At 44.3% G+C, this 15,172-nt stretch overlaps 1 protein-coding gene across 19 annotated transcripts in view; it reads right to left on the reverse strand.

The window, feature by feature from the left end:
* LOC309343041 (disks large homolog 5-like) overlaps positions 1 to 15,172 on the reverse strand; it is a 116,877-nt gene that overhangs the window by 18,218 nt on the left and 83,487 nt on the right. For 17 of the 19 annotated variants that reach the window (XM_081864168.1, XM_081864165.1, XM_081864167.1 and 14 more), the window contains 10 exons: positions 14,510 to 14,643; positions 13,596 to 13,760; positions 12,794 to 12,977; positions 11,898 to 12,046; positions 10,203 to 10,373; positions 8,882 to 9,078; positions 7,604 to 7,747; positions 6,159 to 6,286; positions 4,180 to 4,289; positions 2,251 to 2,360 (listed from right to left, as the gene is read on the reverse strand). In XM_081864168.1, coding sequence (XP_081720294.1) covers positions 2,251 to 2,360; positions 4,180 to 4,289; positions 6,159 to 6,286; positions 7,604 to 7,747; positions 8,882 to 9,078; positions 10,203 to 10,373; positions 11,898 to 12,046; positions 12,794 to 12,977; positions 13,596 to 13,760; positions 14,510 to 14,643 — 1,492 coding nt within the window. The remainder of the gene's footprint in view (positions 1 to 2,250; positions 2,361 to 4,179; positions 4,290 to 6,158; positions 6,287 to 7,603; positions 7,748 to 8,881; positions 9,079 to 10,202; positions 10,374 to 11,897; positions 12,047 to 12,793; positions 12,978 to 13,595; positions 13,761 to 14,509; positions 14,644 to 15,172) is intronic. The other 2 variants (XM_081864162.1, XM_081864161.1) reach the window with 1 other exon arrangement.

A 15,172-nucleotide genomic window follows, 5' to 3' on the forward strand; every position in this document is an offset into this window, starting at 1 on the left:
AAATGCTTTTAGGGACATCCAAGCTGGATTTGCAAGGCAAAGCACAAGGGCAAATTGCCAGGAATTTCCTACCACCCCACTCTAGGGGTTTCAGAGTTAAACACTTAAAACTGCATTTATGATCAAAGCCAGTCATAGTTGCTTTGTTGTTCTACCACAGCAGTATCAGTGGAGAAAAATACCAACACAGCAAGAGTCTATCATAAGGATATGTTGGCCTATTGCAAAGCCTCCTTCTCAAGCAAAGTGTTGCAGGCTTCTCCAATCCAATTATCTTCTTCTTCTTCTTGTTTAGTCGTGTCCGACTCTTTGTGACCCCATGGACCAGAGCATGCCAGGCACTCCTGTCTTCCACTGCCTCCCACAGTTTGGTCAAACTCATGCTGGTAGCTACGAGAACACTGTCCAACCATCTCGTCCTCTGTCGTCCCCTTCTCCTTGTGCCCTCCATCTTTCCCAACATCAGGGTCTTTTCTAGGGAGTCTTCTCTTCTCATGAGGTGGCCAAAGTATTGGAGCTTCACGATCTGTCCTTCCAGTGAGCACTCAGGGCCGATTTCCTTAAGAATGGAGAGGTTTGATCTTCTGGCAGTCCATGGGACTCTCAAGTCTCCTCAAGCACCATAACCAATTATCTTGCTGCACTCCAAAAAACCTGACTATTTAGCATGTCTCCACTGCACAAATCCCACTGATTCCCAAGGCTGAGAGGGAACATGTCATTGAGACTCCCTAGTAGGATGCCACAGTGGATCTGCGTGCATAAATTAAGTTCCCTGTTTCTCCCTCAGTTTATCTCTAATTCTACCAGGAAATGGACCTTTCTGTACTTCTTGAGGCAAGGAGGGCAGCTAGCCCTTGGGGCTAAGAGAGTAGCCACCACCCCTAAAACTTGGAGTAGGAAGGGAATTCCCCTCAAACCTCCAGAAGCATGTCAATAGACAGCAGTAAAGCATGGGGGGGGGGGACCGATCATGGAGTGATGGGCAAACCCAAAATGGAACTGCCTCCAGGGAAAAAAATAAAATAAAATCATACTTATTGGTTGATTTTGTCATCTGCAAAACTGTTTTGAGCTCTGGGAGGTGAAGTATTACTTTTGTGAGACCAACTGGAGTCCAGTGTCTATGGGTGTTCTTACGTCTCCTGAAAATTCTCATAAAATGGGATACCCAAGACGCCAAACTTGCTTATTTCCTCCTCCCAACATCCCTCTCGAACCCTTTTCCTTTTGTGACCTGTTCTTTAAAGTTGTAAGCTTGAGGGCAGGGACTGCATTTTTTTTTAAAAAAAAAAGTGATTTGTACTGTGCATATGAACCAACCACACAGTCCCAAGAAGTCATAGAAACCAGGATACAGACCAACAGACAGAATGTCTTCATTCTTCACACACAAACTAAAATGCTACTAGCCATTCTCCACAGTGTCTTCCGCAATTTGCTTGCAGTCCTTACTTGCTAATACAGTTGTACCTTGGAAGTCGAACGGAATCCGTTTCAGAAGTCCACTCGACTTCCAAAACATTCAGAAACCAAAGTGCGGCCTCTGATGGGCTGCAGGAAACTCCTGCAGCCAATTGGAAGCCCCATCAGACATTCGGCTTCCAAAAATAGTTCGCAAACCGGAACAGTCACTTCCAGGTTTGCAGCGTATGGGAGCCAAAATGTTCAGGAACTAAGCTGCTTGAAAACAAAGGTACGACTGTATTGGAAAAGGGCCTTGCATTAAAATGTTGCACAGGCTGTCCCTTGGACATAGTCAAGTGCCTAAGTGACTGAGCAGGGGCTGGCAGGACCAGTTTGCAGCAGCAACCTATATAGTTGGAAACAGCTATGGCACCATTCTCCCAACTGTAGCATCACTGCAGCTTACCTGGATCGGACTGGGCAGCTGCAAGCTCTGTCCCCCACTTCTCCCAGAAGCTTCTGCCAGCTTTTAGCGCCCGACATTGCTGGGTTTCCTATCCCTTGAGCTGACCATTCGGGAAATCCTAGCACGTAACACAGACTTATTGATTGTTCCCTTTCTTCGAAGTAGAACATGTTTAGTGCTAAAAGGGATGCTTTATAATTCTTCTGGTTATGGGGAACCAGGTGCTATACTGTGACCTACACACACACATGTGACCGCTAAAGGGGGGGGGGGAGAATGCTGTTGCAAAAAAATACACAAACACACATAAACACAACCAGCTAGAGGAATCAGAAGTTAGCCTTCCACTTTGCTATTGTTTCCTTTGGCATACAAACCTGTGAAGTACTTGTTATATTCCTGTTCTATCTTCTGAGCAGTCTCAAACTGTTCTTTGGAATGTTTCTGTGTAACTTTGTCCCTCAGGAAGACGGGGTCTTTTTGCTCTCTAACACAGAAATGTAGAAAAAGCTCGTTAAACGCTTAATTTTTCAGGGGACACAAGGCAAACCATTAGGGAGCTAAACAGATTTGCAGCCCATTTTAATCGGCATAGATGGTGTGTAGAGACCGCCACCTGGTGTCCAGTATAGGAAGGCCGCTTGACACACAAACTGCAGCAGCAGGGGTCAGCAAGCTTTTTCAGCAGGGGGCTAGTCCACTGTCCCTCATACATTGTGGGGGGCCGGACTATTTTTTTTTGGGGGGGGGGAGAAATGAACGAATTCCTGTGCCCCACAAATAACCCAGAGATGCATTTAAAATAAAAGCACACATTCTACTCATGTAAAAACATGCTGATTCCTGGAACGTACGCAGGCCGGATTTAGAAGGCGATTGGGCCGGATCTGGCCCCCAGGCCTTGGTTTGTCTTCCCATGAGCTAACCTTTGATCTGCTGCAACTGGCAAGGCAATCTGCCACGATCAACAGGCACCTACACAGAGGCAGTGCTGTCAACTGTGACCGGAAAGCACCCTTAGGGCGCTGGATGGCTGTCCAAAACCTTTATATATAGGAAACATCGTTTATAAATGTTGCTTAAAATCCTAAATTTCAGTTATCTTTTATGAACCATAATTGTAAGGAAGCAAGCATTGAAAATTGTTGAGCAAGGTGGATATATGGAGTGTGAGTGCAGCTGCCCCACAAAGCCCAGTGGTTGCCACTTGGCTCCCAAAGTTGGCTTGCCTCTGTCACTCCACCTGGGCCTGGATTCCTGTTTTCTTATCAGAGCCACTTTTCAAAGTTACTTCTTCTGTACGGAGATCTCTTCCCTCTCTTCTCCCTCTCCCTCACTGGCAGTTTCATCTTGCCAAAACCTTGCGGTACTTGTCCAATTTTCAATCTTCATTCTCTCTTCAATGCCTCCTGACTTTTGCACCTCTCCCTCCTTGCAAGGGTTTAAATATCATGCTGGCAGGGAACATCTGATGGGCACCTTGTTGGCTACCCCTGGTTTAAACAGCTTCTATGGAGCTGACCCGGCTTCTCCCTGTTCCCTTCCTAACTGCCTTACTTTTCTTTGCAAATCCCGGGGGCCTGTTCTTAATGAAATTATTGTACAGTACACCTTGGCCTCGAGGCATTTAAAAAGCATTAAAAATAGTAGCCACAAAGGACTATATATAAATATAATCCAATGCAAATCTGTAGACCTCATATGGAAAAAAATCATCCTTTACCAAACATATATTATTTATACAGTGGTACCTCGGTTTACAAACATTCCTGTTTACGAACTATTCTGTTTACAAACTCCGCAAAACCAGAAGTAGTGTTCCGGTTTGCGAACTTTACCTCGGTTTACGAATAGAGGCTGAACAGTGGAAAGGCACCGCCGGCAGGAAAGCGTGCCTTGGTTTAAGAGTGGATTCGGTTTAAGAACGAACTTCCAGAATGGATGAAGTTCATAAACCGAGGTACCTATGTATAGCATAACCAATGTACAAAAATCAGTTGTGCAGAGAAGGCAGATTTCTTCCAACGTATGCATAATTAAAAGCATGGCAACATTATATGATAATGCAGTGCAGCCCCATACTCAGAATTCATAGAATTTTGAAGTGCAACCTACACACATCTACTCGGAAGTTACCCCTGAATGGGGCTTACTCTGAGGTAAGCAGATATAAGACTGCAGCCTAAATGGCATATCTAAGTGAAAGCAGTTTTCCTGTTGCACACGAGAAAGCCCTGGAAGCACGCCATCCTCCAAGCACTACCCGAATCCCTACAGCCACCACCCGGCCCACACCTCACACTTACTTGATCTGCTTGGCATTTTTGTAACGGACAAAAATGACGATTGGGTAGATGTGAATGCTGTGGAGCCGCTCGATGGCATGAGGAGCAATGTCCAAGAGGCAGTGGCAGTCCTGATGAAGAATAATTGATTAATGATATGTTCAAAGCATTTCATGTGCATTCACTCAGCAACCCTTACAAACAGCTATGCAAGGCAGCTCAGTTTCATTAGCCCCCTTTTGCAGAGGAGGGGACTGGACAATAACAGCTCACTTTAGACTATCAAGGAAATTCACAAGTGTCCCTGCAGCTTGCCTGCTCTCTCTGAGACAGTGCTCGAAACCCCCATTGTTCCAGGCGCATTTTGTGACACGCAATTTCATCATCGCGAGCAGTTTCTGAGCTATGGGCACAGTACTGCACCTCAGATTTCAGATTAAAACTGCAGTGGAAGGAAAGGGGGACCCCTTTTCAGTCTTCCCACTTCCAGCTACTGTCTGAAGACTGGAGAAGAGACCCTTTTAAGAATATTAGCAGGAGGGCAGGGGAAGGACTAGACCATGTCAAAAATGTACAGAATATTTTAGCTGCAGTTCGTTCATTTTCAGCTTTATATTCTTGTTATTAAAAAAGCGCACCTAGACATTCCGTTGTTGCGCCCATAACCTGGGTTTAAGGTGCCATTTAGCTTCTAGCTTCCATAACTCTGTTTCTAGCACTGCTCTGAGACACCATTCTGGTTGCATTCCTATTCTCTCTCTGTATTTCTGTACTTTTTGCTTCCCCCATGCTACTTCACTCTCTCCAACAGAAGGAGCCAGGAAGTACAAACACCTGACTTTATACTCATCACCAGCCTAATATTCTCAAACCTGCCTCTCCCCAAGCCGTCTTTCCTATCTGCCCAGTTAACAACGGAAGGGGAGCCTGCTGGACCAAAGGCCCAGCATCTCACAGTGACCAGCCAGATGCCTTTGGGATGTCCAAATGCAGAACCTGAACACCATAGCAAATTTACTTAGGCCCAAGCTAGTTGTGGTGGAGGCAAGCGGCATGTTCTTATTTAAACATACATCTCCATTAGTGGGGTGGGCAGGGCATGCTTTTTTACCATGGAAGTTGTGCTCAGGTGAGGAGACCTGAAACTTCCAAATGGCCTAAAAGCACTTTTCTCATCAGCTTGGTTTACTGCCAGTAGCAGAGCAGGTCTGAGATAAAAGTTTCTGTAGCAATGGGACAGGGAGAGAGGAGGTGGGGAGCTTGGATGGGTGCTCTTCCTGATAGAAGAAGCAGAAACCTCCCACTCCTCACCTGAGATTAATATTCTACTGCCTTTTAATTGTATCTGTGGGAAGGCAGGTATTGTTTTACTGTTCTGATTTACTTATTTACTTGTTTTTATCCTGTATTTTATTCCGTGAACCACACGGAGATCTTACAATGAAAGGCGGCATGTAAATTGCATGCGAACAACAAATGGCTTTGAGGTTTATTACAATCCCACACTATGTAAGTGTTGTTAAATAATGATAATATTGGCTGCCATGTTGCATTAGATTTGGCCCATGAAGTGTAAGCTGAAGAACAGGGATAGGAAGTTCTTCATTTTGTCCAGTGTGCCATGGAAAGTTACTGCCATATGCTCTGGAAGTCAACAACATCCAATGTTAGACTCAAACCACAAGACTTGCTGGCTCACCTACTTAGCCACTTTAATCTAGGGATTACAGAATCGAAACAGCACATCAATCCAGTTTTTAAATATAAGAATGTAAACGTAATTGAGAAAGGGTCATATTTCTATCTCCTTGTGCATTGCCTCTTCTCCAAAGAGTTCAGATAAGTTTTTGTGTGGTTCCAGACTGTCTCCCACTTGAGAAGCTGGCAGGCCCAAACTAGTTTAGCTACAGCAGAACTGTGGGAAGGTTCCTTTTTTAAGAGAAAAAAATATAACCGATGGTAAAGTTACCATAAAAAGAGAAAGAGAAAGAGAGAAGCACCTTCTCTGTTATCTCCTTTATTGAGGCAACAGTTGTCACATCGAAATGTCCACTCCTACGTTTATAATCTATGAATAAACAGTCTTTCACACCCCGCTCGATGGCTTGTTGAGAAGCTTTCATCACCTCTGTTTTGGAAGAACAAAAACAAAGATGGTTTATTCATTTTTACTTTCACAGGAAAATGGCATTCGGATGCTTCGGACCCAAGTTTTCCTTTGCACACGTACAGTATATATATAAAGCACATTAACATTTAAACCAGTTAAAAGCAATCATTTGGCCTTACGTCTACTGAAGGGCTTAAACGGATCATCAAGGAATATGCACTCACAGCTGCACATTCCCTACAATGCAATATTTGCACAAGCTAATACCATGATAATGTCCCCCCCCCTTCTAGAATGGGGCAGGGTAGAGAGATGTTACATTACAACAGAGAGAAAGCAGAGAAAATTGCCAGGTGTGGGGGGGAAGCAGCACTGTTGTCGTCTCTCCTGCCTCATTCAATGTAGGACCACACACAGAGCCTTGGGGGAAAGCAAGGAGGCTGTTGCAGCAGTTGCCCAGTTGGCTCTGTAGCATGACAACTGCTTCATAAACCCATGCTTTAATAAATCCAGGCTGGGGCAACTGTTTAATAAGTCCATGCTGTCAAGTGAGGATTTCCAGGCTGCGTGCATAGCTGTCAGGAAGCGCTCTCCCCAAAGGAGCAAGCAGATAAAGAGTTTAATAAATTGCACAGGAGGGAAGGGAGACCGTGATGCTAAACGCTGCACCATCACTTGGTACTTCTGCTTAACCAGGAGTGTGAAGCAGCACCTGAACCTTGGCTGATGTGGCTTGTATTTACTTTCCTTTTGAATTGAAAACAAGGTAATGACGTTGTTCACAACTCATATTTAGCAATTTCCCACAATTGAGTCTTTCTGGTCTGTGTCTTCCCTTTACACACTGGAAAGAAACAAAATACGACTCTTGGATCAAGTGCTCTGTCCCAAACCAGGGATCATTGTTTGTTTCCCTCCCAACAATACATAGCCCATGCCTGTTCTTAGATTACTGATCCAAGTTTGTTGGGAGTGAAAAACAACAACAATCTCTGGTTTGGAGATAACACTAAACTGGGTCTTGTGGTTTTTTTCCTCTGTGTGCTGGAGGGGAGAAGATGAATACTACAGTTAGGAGAAGAGACTTAGAGGAAAGAGAGCAGAGGGAGAATTATAAGCTGAAGAGGGAGAGGAGGAAAGAGTACCTGAGAACGCAGAGCAGCACAATGGCCAAATGGGCAAAGGAAAAGAGGTATATTAGAAGGGAATTCTTGCCGATAGAGGGTGTGTGTCACCCGAATTACCCATAACACTTAAGCAACCATTGTTTTCTACTGCTCCCTCTGGAGACCAACTTTTTGTTACTAGAGGACGTTCAAGTGCTGGCATATTTACCTAGAGGACACCGACAAAATTTTCCTGGAGATTCCTTGACTAGCATGTCCTTCACAGCATCAAGTAATGGCCCTAGAATAAGCACAGGCCTGGGAGACGTGCAGTCCACTTTCTGGACTCGTTGATAAGCAAGGTTTACAGAATCTGGAGAGAAACAGAGAGTTGCTTACATGATCAGAAAAATAAAAAAATAAATGCAACAGCTCAAGGGTCCATGATAGTGAAGGTAACTAAGGTGTGGGACAGTCGCTGTCTGGAAATTTTGAATCTGAATTCTCTAACAATACAAAATCTGAATTGAAAAAAACCAAAGCCTGAACAGATAATGCAGAAAAAGATCATTGGGAACAACTGGAGACACTCCACGTTCTATAGCTAATGATCCAAATCCATACTTCTTAGCTACTGTGAGTAGCAGATTTATGGGGACATGTGGAAATATACTTTAAGAAGCTTTATGGGATATGCCAATCAGTCTTGTATGTAAAAGATTAAATGTGTGAGAGAAAAAGAAGAGGAGTTTGGATTTGATATCCTGCTTTAGAACTACCTGAAGGAGTCTCAAAGCGGCTAACATTCTCCTTTCCCTTCCTCCCCCACAAGAAACACTCTGAGAGGTGAGTGGGGCTGAGAGACTTCAGAGAAGTGTGACTAGCCCAGCAGCTGCATGTGGAGGAGCGGAGACACGAACCCAGTTCCACAGATTACGAGTCTGGCATTTGGGTATCACCAAACAGCTTTGAACATGCAGCGGATATGGCAGGCTGACTCTCCCCCGCTCACCCTTGCCTCAACTCCTCTGTTTTGTTTTGTTCTGAAACCCAGTCACAGGCCCACCTTTAAAGGTAAAGGTACCCCTGACCATTAGGTCCAGTCGTGGACAACTCTGGGGTCGCGCGCTCATCTCACTCTATAGGCCAAGGGAGCCGCATTTGTACGCAGACAGCTTCCAGGTCATGTGGCCAGCATTACTAAGCCGCTTCCGGCGAACCAGAGCAGCACACGGAAATGCCGTTTACCTTCCCGCTGGAGCGGTACCTATTTATCTACTTGCACTTGACATGCTTTTGAACTGCTAGGGGGCAGGAGCTGGGACCAAACAACAGGAGCTGACCCTGTTGCGGGGATTCGAACCACGACCTTCTGATCGGCAAGCCCTAGGCTCTGTGGTTTAGACCACAGCACCACCCACGTCCCATGAAGGCCCTCCTTTACCAATATGCAAATAAACCTAGATAATTTTGTTGTGGGCTAAGCAAATTCAGTTAAGACACTTGCCATCCAAAAAAGGGATGGAGTCTGTGCTGATGGTGTCAAGGGCTAGCAGTTCCTTTCCATCTTTGGACCCGCTGCGTTTGTGCTTGTGCTTCCTCCTAAAGAACGACCTCCGAGCTGCCGCCGATGATGTCTTTGCAGAGCTGTTTTCATCTTTAGCTTCGGACATGCTGTGCCTCCTATAGAACTCCTGCTCCATCCTGCAAAGAGATTGTGGACTTAATTGGGCAAAGTCTGAAATGCTCTCAAACAGAATACAGGTAGCAGTAAAACCAACGTTGGATCTTGAGACAGGCCTCGCTATGGGGTTGTCTGTAGTTGACTTGAGGACATAAGTTCAGTTCTGAGCTAAACCAAGCCATGACTTACCACAATCGAGCAAACACAAGGATTCCTGGGGTGAAGACTGTGGCCTCTGCACCCAACCAAGGCTTGTGGCATGTCTCACTACAGACAAACCATGAGCTGTAATTAAGACTCCTTACTCATGATTTGTCTGGAGGAAGCTTCTGTTCAGTGTGTGGTGGTCATCTAAGTGGGCAGAAACTTGAAGCACAAAGTGAAGAATTAAAAAATAGTAAGAATAATGGAGTCCCATACAAAAGAGGAGAGCAGGTATGGCCACACTAGAACCCCATGATTCTACAGTTCCAAGGTAAGATGGAGGGAAATGAAGTGAGAAGGTTGGTGAAATGCTATTGCAAAGAGGGAGAAAGAGAATGATATGATCAAGTAAAAGACCTGAGAGTGAGCGAAAACCAAAAAAAGTATAAGCTGGCAGCCAGAATGAGGGACATCCCCCTCCACCAATTGGCTGCATATACACCATGACATCAGGATCTTAGCTGAGGCAGCAGTGCCCAATTGTGTCCCTTGATCTTGATCTCCTTGATCTTTATTAAAAAGCAAGCATTAATTTGGTGGATTAAAGGGGAAAATGTGGTGTTCTCTTATGTTCCAACCCACGGACCAAAATTAAATATGGATGCCATCCATCCCTGTCTAAAAGTGCTGCGGCATGACGACGGGAAGCCACTTAGGCTGTTCCGGAATAAAAGCAGAAAAACAAAGTCCTTTCCATTTTTAGGAAGTAGGCAACCATCAGTAGCACTAAAAATGACTTGACGAAATAGTTTCTTTTAATTGAGAGTTATTAAAACATGCCACCTCTCTCAAGTAACTTTATTAGGAAACTTAATACCCCCTCCAGTATTAACTACAAAGCTTTGAAGAACGAAACACTTGGCTTTCGTTCATACTTCATCGTAACTGCCTCCTTTTAGCAATGAGGCAAACGCCATTTATATGTCAGAGATTTAATTACATGTATTTGCTGGGAATCTGTCCTCTTTCCAGCTTTTGGGCGTTTTCATCCAGCTGCCACGCCATCCAGCAGCCAAAGTTCCCCTGCGGCAGAGTGTCATCGACGTACAAAATGTCATCCTTCTTGAAGCTCAAGTCCTGCTCCACTTCTGCCATTCGGTCATAAAGTGCCCTGCAAAAAGAGAGAGATGAAGAGACCCTTTTTATTTTTTATTATATTATTATTTTTATTATTTGTTTTTTAAATTTTGGATGTGTGAACCAGATTTGAGGCTGGGACTTTGCTGAGTTGAGCTCCTTGGGACTATGCATCCTTGAGCCCCAGAGGCGTCCTCAGGTTCAGAACAGAGAGGGCATGTCAGTCCTTGCAACTAGTAGGCAGTAAGGAGCCTGTGGAATGGCAAGGCCTGGGAGGAATAAATACTTCTTCTCATGCCTGGTCGATATAGTAGTAACTTAAAGCTCTCACTTCTCCCTCTACAGCCATTTCAAGAATCCCAAGTAGGAGGCAGCCAGTTCCAGGGCTGATGTGGACATGATTGCCCACAGCCTTTATCTACCTGGGGTGTATATTTATATTGATAATGGGATGGATTCAGACCAAGTTTGATTTCAATGGGAGTTGAGTAAGTAATGACTAATTTTATCTCAATGGGACCCAAGTTCAACTAACATAGTCCAGACCCAACCCTTAGATCTATGCTTCACCGCTGTATCATTATGCTTCAGGGCATGTAATACATGCTCTGGATGGCTCAGCTGGTTAAAGCATGGTGCTGATAACATCAAGGTTGCAGGTTCAATCCCCATATGGGACAGCAGGATATTCCTGCATTGCAGGGGGTTGGACTATATGATCCATAGGGTCCCTTCCAACTCCACAATTCTGCGATTCTATTATTTTACCCCTGTGCTTCACATTAGAGCCATCTGTTAAAAGGCAGTCCAGCAATCATAGATCCTGGTGGGGCACAGAGGCTGGGAATTTTAGTTTATTCAATAGTTTATAGTATTAAATATATGTTATTTAATTGTGTGCCTAAAATTACTTAAGGCTATTCAAGGAGTTCACGACTGAGATAAGCTTTGAACCAGAAAACTGCTGGCTCACTTATCTTTTTCTCTTTTTTAAGGAAATGCTCTCTCTGATACTTAGTCATCTTCACTAATCTCTGGGAGGTAGATTAATAATATTCAATTTTACAGGCTATGGAATCATTCAAGAATCCTTAACAGGGATGTGCTGAGCCTAAGGCCCACTTCCCTAATCATAGGATATCCATCCTTCAGGTAATTAAGGGGAGATTATTAAATTCGTTGAAAAGGAAGCATGGAATCACCATAAATACAGTTTGCCTTATTGTGACTGAACTTTTGATGCCAGTTTTGTAGGCGTGCTCTTGAGCTGTATTCATAAAAGTGGGATGCATGCTCGCTTCTGTTGACTATAGCATCAAGTGACAACTTTTATGTATAAATAAACCATTGCAAATTAAGTCACTGGAGACAGTGCTGTCCTGTTCCCTATAGTCAGTTCAAACACAATGTACACAGTGTTTTCAACGCAGCCAATTTACAAATTCATCCGCAAGCCATCAAGTGCTGAAAGTTCAAGAGATGCTCATATCTGTGTGAATTAGCCCACAGTTGTAGCAGATGAACAGTCTCCTGGTTTACCGATTGAACTTTTACATACCTGACATAGAATCCATCTCCGGGTAACTCTTTGATCTTGTTGAATTCTTCTATTCTGTACTGAGCTTTTATTCTAACATTTTCACCTGGCTTGAGCATTTCAAGATAAGCTTCTTCGGCTGTTTTGTTCCGCATGTCAACAGATCCATACTGGGGGGGGGGGGAGGAGGGGGGAGGAAGCAGAAGAAACAAAAACACTTGAAAACTCCAATCGGATGCATGCGTCCAACAAACCAAACAATTAAAAGGATGTTATGTGGGACTAGAGAGCCTGACTATGCCAAAAGAGGGAGAAAGGAAATACATTCACAGTACATTAAGAACCCAGCGTCTTCGCTAATGGAAAAATGGGGAAATGGCAACCCAGTCCAATAATACAGCTGGGCAGCACAAGTTTTCAGAAACGTCATTCGTTGGAGAATGTCTAGGCCATATTTCATCCATGCATCACTGCTCTGAATCTTAAGCATCCTTGCTGGTCTCAGATGACATTCCACCTCAAATTTTGTACATTTTCCAACTGAGACCTAATAGATTTCCTGCTTATCTGAACCTTCCTCACCACACTAGAATATTTGAGGGCCAGACTACATATCAGATGTAGTTGTACAATTATTTTTCCTTATGGTATTTTATTTTTCCTCTCCAAAAGCACTAGCAGCATCCTGGAATCTCAAATGAAGGATCAGCTGGAGTGGCGGTGGCATGTGGGTGCATGAGAAGAGGAAGAAAACAAGGGATGAATTCCCCTTTCCTCGTTAACCATTTTTGTCCACTAAAAACAAAAAACCCAAGTTGCTTTTCCTTTCATGGGGGAAAATATGGATGTGTTTTGCATCCACAGATTCTGCAAGAGTTTGAACCACCAACCACCTTCCTTTTCTATCTACTGCTTACCTCAAGTATCATGTCTCCAAGCACCAGCCCATCAGGTCCTTTGGCAGGGCTGTCATCTTCTACATCGGACACAAAAATACCATGTAGGTTTCCACCACAGATCTGGATTCCGAGTTCCACTTGGGACTTCTTAATGGTAACTGTTCTAGGTTCAGGTGTCCTCTTGCTGGTGTCTACAGAATTCCTTTCAATGGCAAGAGAAGAAGAGAAGACACCCAAGGCCTGTTTGACAAGCTGATCCTCATCAGGTCCTGCTCCTCCAAACCCTCAGCTCCAGCCAGCCTTTAACTCCTGTTCCCTTGCTATATCTCAGCTCTCAGCAAGAGAAGCCCCAAAGATGTCCCAGCTGCCCCAATTTGAGTTCTCTGTGGCATTATTTGGCAGGAAGGAATCGACTCCTTTCCTCCATTCAGGGCTTTTTTCCCCAGCCAGAACTTGCCAGAACTCAGTACCAGCACCTCTCAGGTGGGCACCGTTGCCATTATAAAAGAATAAGGGAGGCATTCATGGTGAGTTCCAGCACCTGTTTTTCTAGAAGAATAGCACTGCCACCATGGATCTAGATTCAGTGTTCCTCTTGGGAAATCCCACTCCCTCATGCTGAATTGCTTGGCCTTGGAGAAGGGCAATGTGAGGACCAAGGTCCTTCTAGAAGTGGAGCCCTTGCTTTCAAATTCTGCACTCAGCTTTCAACCCTACTCCCCTTGAATAAGTCTAGAAGCAGCTGCCCAACCCCAAGGATGCAGAGAAAGAGAAAGAGAAAGAGAGAATCTTCATGAAGTGAAATGAGGAAGCAGGTTACCTGATTGAATTGCGGGGACTGGTGGTTGGGGTGGTCTGCTTGGATGGAGGCGTCATGGTCCCTTCATCCTGTTCGCTCACAGTATCAATTATGGAATGGCTGTCAGGGGTTGCAGCTCCGCTGCCTTGTGGAGTAGAAAGGCTGCTCACGGGTTCTAGCCGGGAGCTCAAGTTAGAGGAAGGAAGAAGAATACCACAAAAATTAAAAGCTGATCAACTGTATTACATCTAAACTGTTTCAGATATTTAGATATTTAAATGGGTGCTTCGATTTTCATCCGCAACCTGCTCCAAAAGCTTAAGGATAACTGCCCCTGCTGCCTATAGAATATAGATCTATCCTGGTCCTGGCTAGCAGCTGAAGTGACTGGCATCTTGCTTATTCTGGGATCAGCTGTTCTCCCCCAGCAGACAAAAGCAGCCGGTCCCAGAGTGAGCAAGGCACAACTGCAGTAGCCTGGACAAGGAAGGGTGGGTTGGTGTAGATGGCAGCAGCTCTGTGGAATGTACTGGATGCTGGTGGGATGGAATCTGCTCCTGTGAACTGGATTTCAAAACAGGTGAGAGGTACCTAAAAATACACGTATTTCCTGTGTAACATATAAATTTGCTGTCAAGAATCCCATCCCCCCCACACCCTTTCACTGCTTCAGACAAGTGTTGTGATTGGCTCTTGGTTTCTACACCCAGTAAGGGGGTTGTTGACATGGAAAACAATATGCACTCTTCCCACCAGTCGTCCTCAGGGAGAATATCTATTTCACAGTGGTTCAATTCAAACATCATAGCAAACCACAACTAAGGAAGCTTAACAATTACAGGTATCTGTCAGCCTCCAGATGCCTGATCCAAGAAAGCAAAAACTATCAGTTCACACGGCGTAGGCCATCCTGGATAAGGGCTAACCAATCTTACCTTGATCGTGAGTGATTGCCAAGTTGGAACATGTGTAGGTTGTATTGTGCTAGAATAGTTATGGTGTCACACTGCTGTCCGATGATGAGCCGCGCTTGCTGTTCTGTAGCATTCCGCAGATTTATTCCATTAAACTGTGGGAGGAGAAGGAGGAAGACACATGCATTCAGCAGCACATTCCGGCTGAGGAAGTAAGTATAGATTTCCCCATTTAACTTCATATTGCTTTTTGAAATATGATCCCCCGCCCCGATTTATTGGATCTGTAGTGCAAGATATTTGTTGAGTTCAAGTCAGGGTGGACAGGAATGCCATTACTGATTCTCTATTATTTAATTACCACTTTGAAGAAAAAATCAATGCCATCATAAAATCTCGACAATTTGACCTGACTGCTCTGTAAGTGGATAACTTACTGACCTACTTAAGTACAGAAAGGTTTTCCTAAATAGTATTTTTTAAAATAAAAAGCCAGCTTTTTACATAAAAAACATTTTAAACACACATACAACGAAGTAAATGCATTTCAAATTTGATTAGCTATTTTCTGAGGCTGGTGGGATACCAAAGACTAATTAACCTTTAAATTTTAAGTAAATTCAAGGGTGTGTGGAAACACAAGCCTTGTGGGCATTCCCTCTGATCCAAATAGGTGCTCTTTGA

This window comes from Podarcis erhardii (genome assembly GCF_964252035.2).
Source record: "Podarcis erhardii genome assembly, chromosome: 5".
In the NCBI taxonomy this organism is placed as follows: Eukaryota; Metazoa; Chordata; class Lepidosauria; order Squamata; family Lacertidae; genus Podarcis; species Podarcis erhardii.